Below are 16304 nucleotides of genomic sequence, written 5' to 3'. Positions count from 1 at the left end.
GGAAAGGGCCAGGACACCGCCACCTCTTGACCCTTCTCTTTCCAACTCCATCCCTGCCGCCACCTTTCACTCACCTTCGTTCCTCCGACTGGTCCAGCTCCCTCTCCCCTGGCCCCGCTCCCTCTCCCAACTCCCTCTCCCCTGGCCCCGCCCCCTCTCCCAGTTCCCTCTCCCCTGGCCCCGCCCCCTCTCCCCTGGTCCCGCTCCCAACTCCCTCTCCCCTGACCCTGCTTCCCCGTCCCCTGCTCCCTCTCCCCTGGCCCTGCTCACTCTCCCAACTCCCTCTCCCCTGGCCCCGCTCCCTTTCCCCTGATCCCGCTCCCTCTCCCCTGATCCCGCTCCCTCTCCCCTGATCCCGCTCCCTCTCCCCTGATCATGCTCCCTCTCCCCAGACCCGGCTCCCTGTCCCCTGCTCCCTCTCCCCAGACCCGGCTCCCCGTCCCCTGCTCCCTCTCCCCTGACCGCGCTTCCCCGTTCCCCTGCTCCCTCTCCCCTGACCCCGCTTCCCCGTCCCCTGCTCCCTCTCCCCTGGCCGCGCTTCCCCGTCCCCTGCTCCCTCTCACCTGGCCCGCTTCCCCGTCCCCTGCTCCCTCTCCCCTGACCCAGCTCCTCTGACCCCGCTTCCCCGTCCCCTGCTCCCTCTCCCCTGACCCCGCTCCTCTGACCCCGCTCCTCTGACCCCGCTTCCCCATCCCCTGCTCCCTCTCCCCTGGCCCGCTTCCCAGTCCCCTGCTCCCTCTCCCCTGGCCCCGCTTCACCATCCCCTGCTCCCTGGCCCCGCTTCCCCGTCCCCTGCTCCCTCTCCCCTGACCCCGCTTCCCCGTTCCCCTGCTCCCTCTCCCCTGACCCCGCTTCCCCGTCCCCTGCTCACTCTCCCCTGGCCCCGCTTCCCCGTCCCCTGCTCCCTCTCCCCTGGCCCCGCTTCCCCGTCCCCTCTCCCCTGGCCCGCTTCCCCGTCCCCTGCTCCCTCTCCCCTGGCCCCGCTTCCCCGTCCCCTGCTCCCTCTCCCCTGGCCCCACTTCCCCGTCCCCTGCTCCCTCTCCCCTGGCCCCACTTCCCCGTCCCCTGCTCCCTCTCCCCTGGCCTCACTCCCTCTCCCCTGGCCCCGCTCCCTCCACAACACTTTCATTCCTCGCCCCCAACTTGTGCCGTGGGATGCTCACATCTTTCAGCTTCTTCACCCAGGGCTTCTGTGCCTTGCGGAATCCGTCCTCGGCTTCTTTGGCTTCTTTGAAGTCGCCCATCAGCTGCTTGTGGAAGGCCTCCTTCTGCCAGGCGCGCACCTTCTCGCTGTCCTCACCAGCCAGGTGGTCCCGCAGCTCCTGGTGGATCTCACTCAGTTTATCCGCCGCCAGCATGAAGGCATGCCACGCCTTCTCCAGGGTGCCATACTGTGGGCCTGAAGGAAGACAGTGGAGAAGAAGAGACCATGAGCTGTAGAGAAGAAAACTAGTCTATTTTCATCTCAAAAGCAGCAACAAAATGGAACCAGCATGTCAGAGTCTCCACCGCAGAGGACACCACTGAAGCAAGTCTTCACTGGAAGAAACAATCCAATTCAACCCAGTCATCATTACTTACTCACCAGAATCTTTTCATCAACTTTAGAGCCCACTATCTCAAAGTATGCACCATCAGAGAAACCGTCTCATGACACCCACCTCATATGGAGCCAGCTCCTCAGCATATTCAACATGGAATAAAACATCTCAGCATACCCTTCACATCAGCACACCAACTTCAGAAAAATCCAAATAAGCACAGCCACCGAACCCCAAAGAGCAAACTTATCTTAGTTTCCACCAAGGGAGAAAGAAATATCAGCAACCTTCTCCGGAACAAAACATATCCGCATGCGACTCATGGAAGCAACCGTACCAGAATCAACCCTCTCTGGAACATAACATCTCCGCATGTAAACCATGGCCGCAACTTCACCAGAATCAGCGCTCTCTGGAACAAAACATCTCCAGCATGTGAACCATGGCAGAAGTTGTGTCAGAATGAACCCTCTCTGGAGCAAAACATCTCCATGTGTGAACTGTGGAAAAAAACTGCACCAGAATCAACCCTCTCTGGAACACAATATCTCCAGCGTGTAAACCATGGAAGCAACTTCACCCGAATCAACCCTCTCTGGAACAAAACATCTCTGCATGTGAACCATTGAAGCAACTGTGCCAGAATCAACCCTCTCTGGAACAAAACATCTCCGCATGTGAACCATGGAAGCAACTGTACCAGAATCAACCCTCTCTGGAACAAAACATCTCCGCATGTGAACCATGGAAGCAACTGTACCAGAATCAACGCTCTCTGGAACAAAACATCTCCAGCATGTGAACCGTGGAAGCACCTGTGCCAGAATCCACGCTCTCTGGAACAAAACATCTCCAGCATGTTAACCTTGGAAGCATCTGTGCCATAATCAACCCTCTCTGGAACAAAACATCTCCAGCATGTGAACCATGGCAGAAGCTGTGCCAGAATGAACCCTCTCTGGAACAAAACATCTCCAGCGTGTAAACCATGGAAGCAAATTCACCCGAATCAACGCTCTCTGGAACAAAACACTTCCAGCATGTGAACCATGGCAGAAACTGTGCCAGAACCAACCCTCTCCGGAACAAAACATCTCCAGCAAGTGAACCATGGAAGAAACTGCACTAGCACCATCCCTGAAACTCCAAGAACAAAACTAGAAGAAACCTTCTCAGTGCACCCACTCCGGTGCAAGGTAACACCACCACAAAACGCTCAGTGAAGTAAGGATCAAGGTAGGCACAGTCCATCCAGTTCAATATCACTCACTTAAAGGATCAGGAGAAAGTCACTTTGCTTCCCAGCCTGCTCCTATGTTTTGGCCAATGCTCTCAGCATCACACAGGGGACGGGCAAAATCTCCACGGTATCCGTTCTTGTTGGAGGCTGGCTCTCTATGCAGTGTGCAAAACCAAGAACACTATGCAGAGGGTCTAGGCAACCACACGGTTTCCAGAGGTAGAAAATAGACCACCTAATATGCCAATTTTTAAGGTAGCTAGTCGAGCAGTAAGGCTAATCCAGGAGTTGAGCTAAGCTTTTGTTGTACTCACAAATCCAATCATGCACCATACACAATGAATAAATCGAGACCGGAATTTTGTAAAATAAAATACTTCAGACTTTTATATAAATTTTAAGACCAAAATCTTTAGACTACATTAAGTACTTTTCTTGTTATGACTTTTTGAAGTTTTAATAAAGTTAGTCTTTCTGTGCGTAATTACCCATTATTGGAATCCATAGGCAGTCACTTTTAAAAATGCATTAAAAATTGCACAGGTGAGTTACCAGTCTCTTCTTTTGAAGGATGGTCGCAGTAGGCGGGGGGCACACCTTGTGCCAGCTGGAGAGCCTCAGGCGTATCCCGGTTCCGGCAGGAGCAGCGTTGGAAAGGTTCTTGGCACAGGGCCACCTGGAAAAGGAGCTGGTTTGCAGAATTAGAGATGGTGCCTTGGAGTCCCCTGGGGCTGTCAAGGTCGCAAGGGATTGGGGACCCAGGGCGCACAGCAGATCCTGCAATTCAAGGCCCAGGGCGGCCAGGTGAAGGGCGTTTTGTAGATCTTGGATGCTGTGCGCAACAGAGTCTACTGGAGCTGGAGGTGAGTTTCTGAGGGCGACTTACAGGACAACAGGGGCACTTTGGCCGAAGGTCCAGGGTGTTCCTGAAGTCCCTCGACTGGGGCTTCCTTCTGATCCTTTTTCAGCTCTGGGGGAGCTGGTTTTTTGTTGGTCCGGCATCAGCTGACCAGTACCCGGGGTATTGCTGTAACTCTGCCACTAGAGGGCACAGTGCCAAACTTGGCACAGTTGCGGGTCACATCTGGGTGGTCGTCGGTGTGTCGTCGGGTCCAGCTGTGACTTCTGGTCGCGGTGATATCGGCGATTTAGTGAAGTGACCCTCACTGGTTTGTTAGTCCTTTGCAGGTTTCTTGATTTTCTTGAGTGCTGACTCCATACTCAGGAAGGAGATTTAGGCTATTTGCAAAGCCTGGAGTTCCTCTGGGGCTTTTGAGGTCGGTCCAGTGGTCAGCTCCTGCGCAGTGGCGATTGTTGGGCTCTGGTGCAGCAATCAGGGGTCTTGGAGCCTCTTCTGGTGCAGCAGGTCCTCGCTTCTCGTCCTGGCAGGTTCTTTGGTGCGGTCTTCTTTCTTCCTGTACAATCTGATTTCTTGGTCTAGGGGATCCCACTAAATACTGAATTTAATGGGCGTTTTAGGGGGGGGACCTGGTAGTGTCCAATGGGGCACTTACTCTTGGGTGGCTACACCCACTACAGTGAGCACTTCCTTAATGGCTGTTTTCCTCCATTCTAAGATGGAGAAAACTGAAATAGAGGGTCCCCTTCACATGCAAGCCCTCGGGGTGGTGCATGCTCAGTGAGGCCACTCCTCCTACCCTTTGTCTGGTTTCCCACCTTTGCTCCAGCCAAAAGTGGGGGTTTGCAAAGAGGGAAGCCCTCTGCTGCTAGCAGCACGCCTTGGGGCTCGAGTTTCAGGGGCTGTGGCCAGTGCTTAGTTTGTAAATAAAAAGGTGCCAGTGCTCAAAGCCCTCCTCTTAAACACGCGGCTGCTGCAATTAAAAGTGCAAGCACATAATACTGAGGCAGCGTAATCCTGAAGCCAACTCGGGCCTCTTCCGTCCATTTATAGCCACTCCCTACCCCTTCAGCGCACTGTCAGCTTCCTGCTTTCCCCCTTTCTGACGCTTTTTCATTTTTCTCTTCCTCAGTCTTTCCCACGTGTCTTTTGCTCGCAGTAAATGCTTGAGACAGAAGATTAAGCGACGGTCCTCAGAATTAAGTGCGGGTGCTCCGCACCGGAAACAACAAACACAAATTAAGCACTGGCTGTGGCCCTTTGAAGCTCGGCGCCAGGGTGTTGCACGTTCCCGAGGGAGGGAGGTTAGCTCCTTCACCCAGGAAGGGCATTGTCTTACAAACCTGGGGAGAGCCCTGGCTCTCTGGTTTGTATATTGGCCGTCTGGAGTGGCAGCTGGATGGAACCAGTCAGCAACTCTGCCAGTTAGGGTTAGCTTTTGAAGGTGGCACCTCTAAGGTGGCCCCTGGGTACATTTAGGGTTAAATCCAATACTGGTACTAGTTTGGATTTATCATTCTGAGTTGTTTGATACCAAACAACCCAGGCTGCAGAGTAGCTATCATGTAGGTGGGAAACTTGTGTTTGACCAGTGTCCAGTACATGCATTTAAAATGGCTGCTCTGTTCACTCACTAGGTCCTAGGTTTGGCAAGGACGCAGTGGGGGCATATTACTCATGCAATTATGCCTTCACATACAGTATGGTGCACCCTGCCTTAAGGCTAGAAGGCCTGCTAGAGGGGTGACTTACCCATAACATATGTAGTGTGGGCTGGACAGGGCACACAGTGTGCCATGTCGAGTTTATCCTTTTAGGGTTGCCCCAGTACACACAGCCTGCAATGGCAATGATGGGTGCATCTGGGTACAGGGACCTTGGGGGTGGCACAATCAGTGCTGCTGCCCCAGGGGTCTACTCTTAATATCCCATGCCCTGGGTGCTGGAGTACCCATTTAATAGGGATTTATAGGGGTATTTAAAAGTGTATCCAATTGTGTCAAGCATCACAACAGATTTAGGGAAATAGCTCTGGCCCAGGGAACCTGTTTAGCAGGGGTCCTGGGCACTACCAACTTCTAGAACACATCAACATCAGGCAAAAAGTGGGGGCTAACCATGCAAAAAGAGGCCTCCTCTCACAGTTCTGTTCTGCAGCCTTATTGCCTAGAATTCTATGCTGTTTACTTGATTTATGCTGTACATTGAAGACATATCAAGGCCCACATTGCCACTCCGGATGCCATTTTCTCATTTCACTCATGTCAGTTGACAGCCCCTCCCCATCAACTACCGCAGGCCTTGTCAATACCAAGTTCTACCCTTAGTGTGTCTTTCTATTGCATGCCAAGCTACCATAAGTGCCATTCTGGCACTCTTGACTCAACATCATATTGGTCTTATTTCCGTGCTCTGCGCCAAGCTCCTGATCAGAAAGGTACCAGCGTGCACCTTCTGCACAGTTCTGTTTATCTGTGCCCATTAATTCTCTGCCTCCTGTGGTACCCTTTACACTCAAGACACCCTGGACCCAGTCACACACCTCACCCATCAATGGGCCAGGCCCTACCACTCACCAGTCCCACACAAACTCCCCATCATGGTCCAAGCCTGCCCTTCCACATTCTGCCCTTAGTGGCAAAAAGGCTTCTTCAGCAGCTGTGCAAGTTCAGTGCTGCAGTGAAGCCCAAGTAGAAGCTATTCGATAAAAAAAAATAAAAAAAAATCACCATCCATGGACCAAACCATCTCTTTACAGCCATCACTAGACCAGCATCCTCTGTATGGACCAACCCATCTTAGAACAATCACAAAGCCAGTGACCATCCATGGACCAAATACTTTCCACACACCACCCTTGACTGAACTTTCTGTGCACGTTCACCAGAAAAGAGAGCAGTAAACCACCATGAACCAAAACCTCTCACCACATCTAGCAGAGAGGACACGAGTAACTTACTATGGCTCAGACCACGTCCGCACAGCACTTCATAGGCTCAGCCATCTCAGAATATTCATGAGACAGGAGACCAGCAACACCACTAGGATCCAGTCCGGTTTAGCACATTTCACGACACGCAAACCTATCAGCACTCCATCGATGTAATCATTTCAGGCCATCTACCAGACAGGAGACTGGTATTAACCATGGACCACTCTCCATGTGCCGACCATTGGCAAAACCTTCTCAGCACATCCACAGAAAAAGAAACTGGAAACAGCCCATGGATAAAAAAAAAATCCAAACCACCCAATGAAGACCAAATAAGAACCATACACCCATTACAGACCAAACCATCTCTGCACATTTATAAGGCAAGACCAGTGACATGCCATGGACCAAACCTTTGCAACACGTTCAAGACACACAAGACCAAGGGTGGGTTTCCATCATCCGCTAGGTTGTTGGAAAAACCAATAAAAAGAGTTCAGAAAAAAAAAAACACAAGACCAGTGCCATTCCCAGGTCCAAACCATCCCAGGCCAAGTACTACACCAGATCTACAATCGCCCTCATCTCAGTCACAGACGACATCAGAACCCTGATGGACAACGGTGAAACAGTCGCCCTCATTCTCCTCGACCTTTCGGCTGCCTTCGACACCGTCTGTCACCGCACCCTAATCACCCACCTCCGCTCCACCGGGATCCAAGGCCAGGCCCTGGACTGGATCGCCTCCTTCCTCTCAAACCGTTCCCAAAGAGTTTACCTCCCTCCGTTTCGCTCAGTACCCACCGAGATCATCTGCGGCGTACCCCAAGGCTCATCACTCAGCCCAACACTCTTCAATGTCTACATGAGCCCCCTCGCCAACATCGTACGCAAGCACGACATCATCATCACCTCCTACGCCGACGACACCCAACTTATACTCTCCATCACTAAGGACCCCGCCAGCGCCAAGACCAACCTACAAGAGGGTATGAAGGACGTCGCAGATTGGATGAGGCTCAGCCGCCTAAAGCTGAACTCTGAAAAAACGGAAGTCCTCATCCTCGGCAACACCCCATTCGCCTGGGACGACTCCTGGTGGCCCACGGCCCTCGGCACCGCACCGGTCCCCGCAGACCACGGCCGCAACCTCGGCTTCATCTTGGACCCTCTTCTCACCATGACCAAGCAAGTCAACGCCGTGTCCTCCGCCTGCTTCCTCACCCTCCGCATGCTCCGCAAGATCTTCCGCTGGATCCCCGCCGACACTAGAAAAACCGTGACCCACGCCCTCGTCACGAGCCGCCTGGACTACGGCAACACCCTCTACGCTGGGACCACAGCCAAACTCCAAAATCGCCTGCAACGCATTCAAAATGCCTCGGCCCGCCTCATCCTCGACGTACCCCGCAACAGCCACATCTCCGCACACCTGAGACACCTGCATTGGCTCCCAGTCAGCAAAAGGATCACCTTTCGACTTCTCACCCACGCACACAAAGCCCTCCACGACAAGAGACCGGAATACCTCAACCGACGCCTCAGCTTCTACGTCCCCACCCGCCTCCTCCGTTCCTCTGGCCTCGCACTCGCTTCCGTCCCTCGCATCCGCCGCTCCACGGCGGGTGGGAGATCTTTCTCCTTCCTGGCGGCCAGGACCTGGAACTCCCTCCCCACCAGCCTCAGGACCACCCAGGGCCACCCCGCTTTCCGGAGACTCCTAAAGACCTGGCTTTTCGAGCAGCAGTAACCCCCTCTTTCCACTAGCGCCTTGAGACCCGCACGGGTGAGTAGCGCGCTTTATAAATGTTAATGATTTGATTTGATTTGATACAACCCTCCATGGAAAGGTAGAAACCATGTGAATGCACCAACCATGGACCAACCCATCTCAGTAGAACAAGATCTACAATGATAGGTTTTCTCTTGGAACATCCACCATTTTGGAAAGAAAGAAAATTAAATAAACTTAAAGGTTTTTTTGCCCCAAAATGCTAAGTACACACCATAAATGCACCACGCACCCCCAAATGTATGAGATAAGCTGCATTTTTTCTGTGCCCTCTTAAGAGACCGAGCAGCAGAAGCCAGTGTGTCCACAATGTTAGGAGATTCTTAGTTCAGTCCATTATGGTCACTGTGTTCAAAAACTCATTGAATGGAAGAAGGTTATACACCTGTGAGGGTGAATCTATTCTATATTCAGTTTCTAAGATGTTGTAAGCAATCAACTCTCTTGGGGGGGGATGGGGGGACTAGATAGAGTAGCAGCGAGAACACAGAGGCAGCCTTTGACCCTGGGCACATGGGTGGTGACAGCATCACCCAGGAAGCATTAAGGAAGGATGGAGATGTAAGAGAAGGGACCAAGGTGTGCCCCAGGGATTAAGTCCTCCGGCACTGCTAGTGGAGTCGTGGTTGGTTCTGGCAGGCTGTGCGCTTCCACCAGAGACACATGGTCATGTCCAAGCCACTGGTGGCTCCAGGTGTAGTTCAGGCTCCCCAAGGAACCCCAAAGACTTCAGTGGAACCAGACCAGTGGCAGATTAATCTCTAGTTTTGGGGTACATGCTTGAGTCTCATTCACTTCTCGCTGCTTGCTACCGAGAAAATAGGATCCTCTGCTCAGACTCTTATAAAGATGCGATATCCGCACCCATACTGTGCAGGACAGAGGGAATTACAGCCAGAAGGAAGCTCACACAAGTGCAGTACGAAGCGCTATAATGCTATTCCCTGACCCTCTGTACTTATGCCCTTCTGAGAAGGCTAAAGCAGTTACACAGCTGTATCAAACCACTCATTGTAGAAAACCATCACAGGAAAGCTGGAGACAACAGACCAGTTTCATCAAAGCAAGCAGCGAGGCTAAGAGGGGACAAAAAATACAAACCTAATAAAGGAATGTGGAGACAAGATCTGAATGGCCATCTGTACGCACATTCCACAAGCCATCAGGACAACATTCAGGAAAACAACATGCAGTAGATGGACCACCAACTTTATGTCACAGATGTAGCAACAATATCTGCGTATGTTCTCCAACACCCTCTACTGGAACGAAGCCAGCTTTAATACAACTTCTAGGCGTGACATTCTTGCAACGCCTTGCCTGGGTGAACCCTCCGCAATGGACACCACGCGCCTGGCAAGGACATTTGGGAAGCATGGTGCAGGGTGGGTGCATCCGTCCACAAAGGTTTGCAACACTTGGTGCATGGCATCACAGGGCATACATTGAAATCCCATACTCATGGGGGAACCCATCTGAAGACACATGCCACAGAGGACATGATCAGCCCCCTCCTCCCCCATAGGAGAAATCATCGGAAGACATCTGCCACAGAGGATTTGAGCAGCCCCCTCCCCCCATAGGAGAAACCATCTGAAGACATCTGCCACAAAGGACATGAGCAGCCCCCCAAACCCCGTGGGAGAAACCATCCGAAGACATGTGCCACAAAGGACTCAAACAGCCCCCCAGGGAAGGAAGCATCCGTAGACACCTGCCACAAATGACACAAGCACCCCCCATGAGAGAAACCATCTTAGACATGTGCCACAAAGGAAACAAGCAGCTCACGTGGGAGAAGCCATTTGAAGACACCAGAACTCCCTCACCCATAAGAGATCAGAGCATACATGAAACTCCCATACTCATGGAAGAAACCATCTGAAAACCTCTCCCCCCACAGTGGAAGAAACCATCTGAAGGCATCTGCCCCCATGGACATGAACAGCTCCCCATGGGAGAACCCATCCTAGACACCTGCCGCAAAGGACACGAACAGTCCCTATGGGAGAAACCATCTGAAGACATCTGCCACAAAGGACATGAGAAGCCCCAGTGGGAGAAACCATCTAAAGACACCTGCCACAAAGGACATGAACAACTACCCATAGGAGAAACCATCTGAAGACATCTGCCACAAAGGACACAAACAGCTCCCCCATGGGAGAACCCATCCTAGACACCTGCCACAAAGGACATGAACAACTCCCCATAGGAGAAGCCATCTGAAGACATAGGCCACAAAGGACACGAACAGTGCCCCATAGGAGAAACCATCTGAAGACACCCGCCACAAAGGACAGGAGAAGCCCCCATGGGAGAAGCCATCTGAAGACACCTGCCACAAAGGACACGAACAGTTCCCCATAGGAGAAACCATCTGAAGACATCTGCCGCAAAGGACACAAGAAGCCCTCGTGGGAGAAACCATCTAAAAACATCTGCCACGAAGGACACACACGGGTCCCAGTGAGAGAAACCATGTGAAGACATCTGCCACAAAGGACAAGAATAGCCCCCTATTGGAGAAACCATATGAAGACATCTACCACAAAAGAAATAAGAAGCCACCGTGGGAGAAACCATCTAAAAACATCTGCCACGAAGGACACACACAGGTCCCAGTGGGAGAAACCATCTGAAGACATCTGCCACCAAGGACACACACTGGTCCCAGTGGGAGAAACCCTCTGAAGACATCATTAATAAGTCTTCCATTTAGAGTGGATTATAATCTACAGTAAAAGTACCTCTGAAATGATTGTATAAGCCCCGCCTCCTGTGCTCAGTCATGCTTCTCCCGCAGTCATTGCCATAAAGTTCTGGATGATGGCTAGATTTTGAAACAATTTTGCTTAGGGTGCTTTGAAGTCCTTCGCTCTACATGAAACCGCTCCTACAGGAATACACTACTCCAGAAGGAGTGTCCCCTAAAAAAGGAGCTGGTCGCCTAGCCAGGGTCCAGGAAGCTCCCACTGACCTTGAAGCTCTTAAATGTGACTCATTGTTCACTGAAGATCACTAATCTTCGCTTTGTGCTACTTCTAATCTACAGACCACCCTGTTACCAGCAACTGTTTACTGAACCCATCCTTTACTTCATCGCAAGTAACACCTAAGACCCTCAAACCTCTGCATCCTTGGGGGCTTCAACACGGAGTTTTACAAACCATGATCAAAGCAAGTTTATGAAAACTTCTTGCAAGACTTTAATTTTGTTCTGGTTTCTCAGCCCACCCCACAGAAAGACCCCCAACAGAAAGACCCCCACAGGCTTGATGCAATACTTGTCACTCCCAATCTGGGTTCAGTAACTGATTATCTTGTAAAAACGACTGACCATCTGTCATTTCATTACTCCCTGCCATGAGTGAAGAACATAAGACACTCACTCAAACTAGGTTATAACAGGTCTTGGAACCACACTCATCCAAATCAGGGTACCCATGAACTGATGAAAGTGCTCCGAGGCCTACTGATGGGTATCAAGCTCTATGTAAAAGCTGCAATAAAATGTACAATACAGCAGGGTCGTACTTTGCTCAGATAGTGCCCTGTGCGACAGAACATGCGACGCCTTTCCTGATCCTCCGAGCCACCAAATAAGAAGCAGGGTAAGGAGTGTGACAGTAATACCAACCAATGGGAAGCAGTGGGTGGGCTCCATGAAGCCCACACTCTGTCTTGCAACAGGCAGCGCATTCACTGTCTACTTGACTTGACCTAAACTGTCCAGGGGACATTCAGAAAGAGGCAGGTGTACTGCCTACTGTACAAAGGGCACTCAGCAAGGCATGTTCCTCCGGCATGTTTAATGTGTTGATGAGTTAAAAGAAAGCATTGGCGCTATAGCAACAAGTGAATTTAATAACACCTCCTCAGGGAGAGTAGAAAATTAGCCACAAGGAATGGAAAATTGCACTTGGTAAAACCTCTACAAGATACTCAACGTTAGCATCACCTGATGCAGACAAACGTTGTGTGCAGGAGTACTCGGCTCCAGCAGGAGTATGCGGTACACTCTAGAACACTGGTTCTCAACCTGTTGACTTCTGTGGACCCCCACTTTATCATTACTGGGACACAGGAACCCCCACTGAATCATTATTGGAATCCGGGAACCCCCTGCACTGGAAGCCAAGGACCCCGGCCTAAACATTGTCGATGGTTTGAACCACAAAACAATGCACACAAAATCTAGAATCAAACATTCCATTGAACACATACACAAACTATAACACATTTTAGTTATTTTGCAAATAAAAGAAACTAGTTTTAATACGAAGGTTGGAGGTTTTCTAAATTCAACTGAAGCCACACATCGTAAAATAATACATTCTGTTTGATGCGCCCGCCCCGTTCCCACGAATCTGAGGACACTAGTTTCATTTTTAACCTCCAATTTTAAATTTGTCATTTACGGTACGTTTTAAAATGTTCAGTTGTACTATTATTCACTTTATTTATTTATACTCTATTAATCTGTTAATATTATTTAATTTTCTAAGCAGTCATGGACCCCCTACGGAAGCTTTGCGGAACCCCAGTGGTCCCCAGACCACAGGTTGGGAACCACTGATCTAGAAAAACAGTTGACTCACAGTGAACCAACCGCCATGTCCTACCGTAAAGTGACAACCCTGAAAAGGGGGCCAGGTTCAGATGGGTAACGCTGTCCAAACACCCTAGCCACCCACATGCCCTGGACATCCAGGCTCACCTTTCTCTACCGTTGTCCTCCATTTGCGAGACCAGTCGGACAGCTGCTGCGCATAACTCCTCTCGATCTTGGCACGTTCTTGGAAGCAGGAGACCAGCTCGTTGCAAAGTTTGTTGCCATCATTGATCCGTTTCACCGTATGGCGGTAGTTACCAGCCTAGAAAGACCAAAGCGATAAATAAGGTGATCCAGAGGTGGAAAATCGGCAAGGACTTCTGTGCCATGCCCTGGTGTCTCGTACACGAGAACCTGACTAGTCCGAGGAGCACCATGGGTACCTGCGAGAGAAGTACCATGTCCCATAATCTGGAATACGACAACCAGAGGAGACCCAAGACACCGTGCAAACACATAGGGTCATGAACTCAACTTCCCAACACATAGGGCCTTATTTATAGTTTGGTGGACAGGTTACTCTGTCACAAATATAATGGATATCCTGTCCGCCATATTACGATGGCCATAAGGTATAATGGAATCGCAATGCGGCAGACGGGCTATCCGTCACGTTTCTGGTGAACTAGACCTAACCGCCAAACTCAAATCAGGCCCTTCGTGCCACGGCGGCTGTGTCTGGGGTGCGGATGCACATACTGTAGGCAGAACAGCACCATTCAGATACCAAGCACCACCCCAGCCCGCAGCATTTTTGACCAGCTGCGGCACCAAGGGTGTGGGATGCCTGGCACCTAGTGCATGTGTACTCAAACCATTTCTGAGGTTGGTACCCGAGTCCTTGTCTAGAAGATAATTATTAGACTGCGACTGGGCTGCTCCAGATAACAATTGCCTACTGGGCAACTCCCACTTCATAGAAAATCACAGAATCAACACAAACGCATGTATTTTGTAAATGCTCTCAAACTTTTATTTTGGTCCAATTCCCCAAGTAAATATCCATGCTCTATTTTGAAATCATCACAGTGTTGATTTAGGTCTACAATCGTGCATAGGATTTTCTTGAGACCCCATCAGCAGGGCCTCCAAGTGGATTTTGCAAAATTGTGAAACACAGCATTGCTCCCACCAGCGTCATTTTAAAAACTGATCATTCAATGTTTAAACTGGTGATAAGAAACAAAAAATACAGCCACCCTTGAGAGGCTGCATCTGTGTAACAGAGTGGGAAAAGCCAAAGTGCTTGTGAGAAACTGGAGGTGAGAAGTAGCATGATCTGTGCAAGGGAGGAGGTGTAAGGGAGGGTAAGTGTGTGAGAAGGACACTTAGGTGGGGGTTGGGAGGGGAAGGGGGATTTAAAGGAGCGGATGGGGTGTGCTTGCGAGAGGAGCACTTCATGGAGAAGTGGTAGAGTGTGGTAGAGGTAAGAAGGCCTTTGAGAGACAGGTCTGAGAGGGTTAGACTAGGAAATTTGTGAAAGGAAGATGTGAGGAAGAACTGCAGGCCATAGGATGACGACTCTCAGGAGCAGAGGGTGCAGTACGCCTGGGGACGCGAGAAAGCTAGAGCGCACAAAACATGTCAAAAGCATGAGACCAGGATGGACACGGAGAGCGAGATTGAGGGAGGAGTGTCAGGTTCAAGCATTTAACAAAAACAAGGGGGTGAATGATTACAAAAAACCTTTTGCCTCCTTCTTCCTATTTTCTTGCCTGTTTTTGGTGGCCTTAGGACTCTGGGCCTTTAGCACTGCTGACCGGTGATGAGGGGCTTGTGCTCTCTGCCTAAATGGTATTGGTTATTGGTTTATCCATAATTGGCATATTTGATTTACTGGTAAGTCCCTAGTACAGTGCACTAGAGGTGCCCAGGGCCTGTGAATCGAATGCTACTACTGGGCCTGCAGCACTGGTTGTGCCCCCCACATGGGTAGCCCTGTAAACATGGCTCAGACCTGCCACTGCAGTGTCTGTGTGTGCAGGTTTAAACTGCCAATTCGACCTTACAAGTGCACCCACTTGCCAGGCCTACATCTTCCCTTTTACTACATGTAAGTCACCCCTAAGTTAGGCACAAGGCAGCCCCATGGGCAGGATGCAGTGTATGTGTAAGGTAGGGCATGTATTGGTTTGATTTTCATGCCTGGATAGTGAAATACTGCTGAACTCTGTTTTCACTATTGTACGGACTATCTCTCCCATAGGGTAACATGGGGATTGCCATGAAATATGTTTTAAGTGTAATTTCCCATTGGGGGCACATAGAGATATGGAGTTTGGGGTCTCTGAACTCACAATTTGAAAATACAACTTTTGGTGAAGTAAGTTGTTGAACTGCCAGCCTGAAAATGCCACTTTGACAGTTTCTTACTTACCCATTCTGTGCCTCTGCCGGTCTGTAAAAAACACATCTGGATCAGGGTGAGAGTTGGGCTGTTTGTGAATTCACTCTAGACAGTCACACAATGGGAGCGGAGGTGTGCCCTGCATTTCCTGATGAGTTTTCCTGAGGTAGAGTGGTGGGAGGAGCAGACACTTGCACCTAAACAGGGCTGTGCCTGCCCTCGCACAGAGGGGTCTCAAAACCCCTGAAATGTCTGGGGCCAGGGCAGGGAAAGGCAGGATCATGTACACTATAAAGATTTCCTTTTGAAATTTGCCTACTACAGAGGCATAAATGGGTATAAGTACTGGACCGCTGACACCATAAAGTTAGAATCCTTCTGGGCTGAGAAAATCCTGCCAGGAAGAAGAGCTGGATGCTGTAGGCTCTACTGCCACTCTGCCTGTTGCTTTGTTGCGCTGCCCTGCTGCTCCTGTACTGAGAGTGAAAGGACTGGACTTTGCTTTTACATCCTGCTTTCCAAGCTTCTCCAAGGGCTTGAACTGAGCTTGCCTTCTGTTAAGAAGTCTCAGGGCCATCAAAGACTTCATCTGCCAGTGCCTGGGCCCTCTTGTTGAAAGTCCTGACTTGCCAAGTTGTGCCAAATCCAGTTTCTGGGCCCTTGAACCTAAGCTCTGGTGCCACTAAAAAGAAACTAAACGCATCGACTCCAGAGCAACTTCGGACCCGGCGCTGCTCTCCGACTCCGTGCCGCCGCCTGCACCAGAGCTGTGGTCCCCGCTGAGTGCAACAACCACGACCTGCAGCACAGGCCTGATGCTGCCGCAGCACCTCTGAAGTCCCCCCCACAGCATGAGTCCTGAGTGCCGTGCTCCCATCGTCCTGGACAAGCGACTGACTGCTCCACAACACCTCTGGCCCTTGGTATGATCGCAACACCGCAAAGTTGACGCCTTGCATCTTGAACTGCTGGATTAAT

The 16304-nt window shown here is 50.8% G+C and overlaps 1 protein-coding gene across 5 annotated transcripts in view; it reads right to left on the bottom strand.

Moving 5' to 3' along the window:
- The window catches only part of PACSIN3 (protein kinase C and casein kinase substrate in neurons 3), a 249608-nt gene that overhangs the window by 90348 nt on the left and 142956 nt on the right, over window positions 1-16304 (bottom strand). For all 5 annotated transcript variants that reach the window (XM_069221670.1, XM_069221668.1, XM_069221672.1 and 2 more), the window contains 2 exons: window positions 13085-13241; window positions 1164-1399 (listed from right to left, as the gene is read on the bottom strand). In XM_069221670.1, coding sequence (XP_069077771.1) covers window positions 1164-1399; window positions 13085-13241 — 393 coding nt within the window. The remainder of the gene's footprint in view (window positions 1-1163; window positions 1400-13084; window positions 13242-16304) is intronic.

This window comes from Pleurodeles waltl, chromosome 3_1 (genome assembly GCF_031143425.1).
Source record: "Pleurodeles waltl isolate 20211129_DDA chromosome 3_1, aPleWal1.hap1.20221129, whole genome shotgun sequence".
Lineage (NCBI taxonomy): Eukaryota > Metazoa > Chordata > Amphibia > Caudata > Salamandridae > Pleurodeles > Pleurodeles waltl.
Note: the sequence above shows the minus strand (reverse complement) of the source record. Positions and strands in the feature narration are given on the sequence as shown.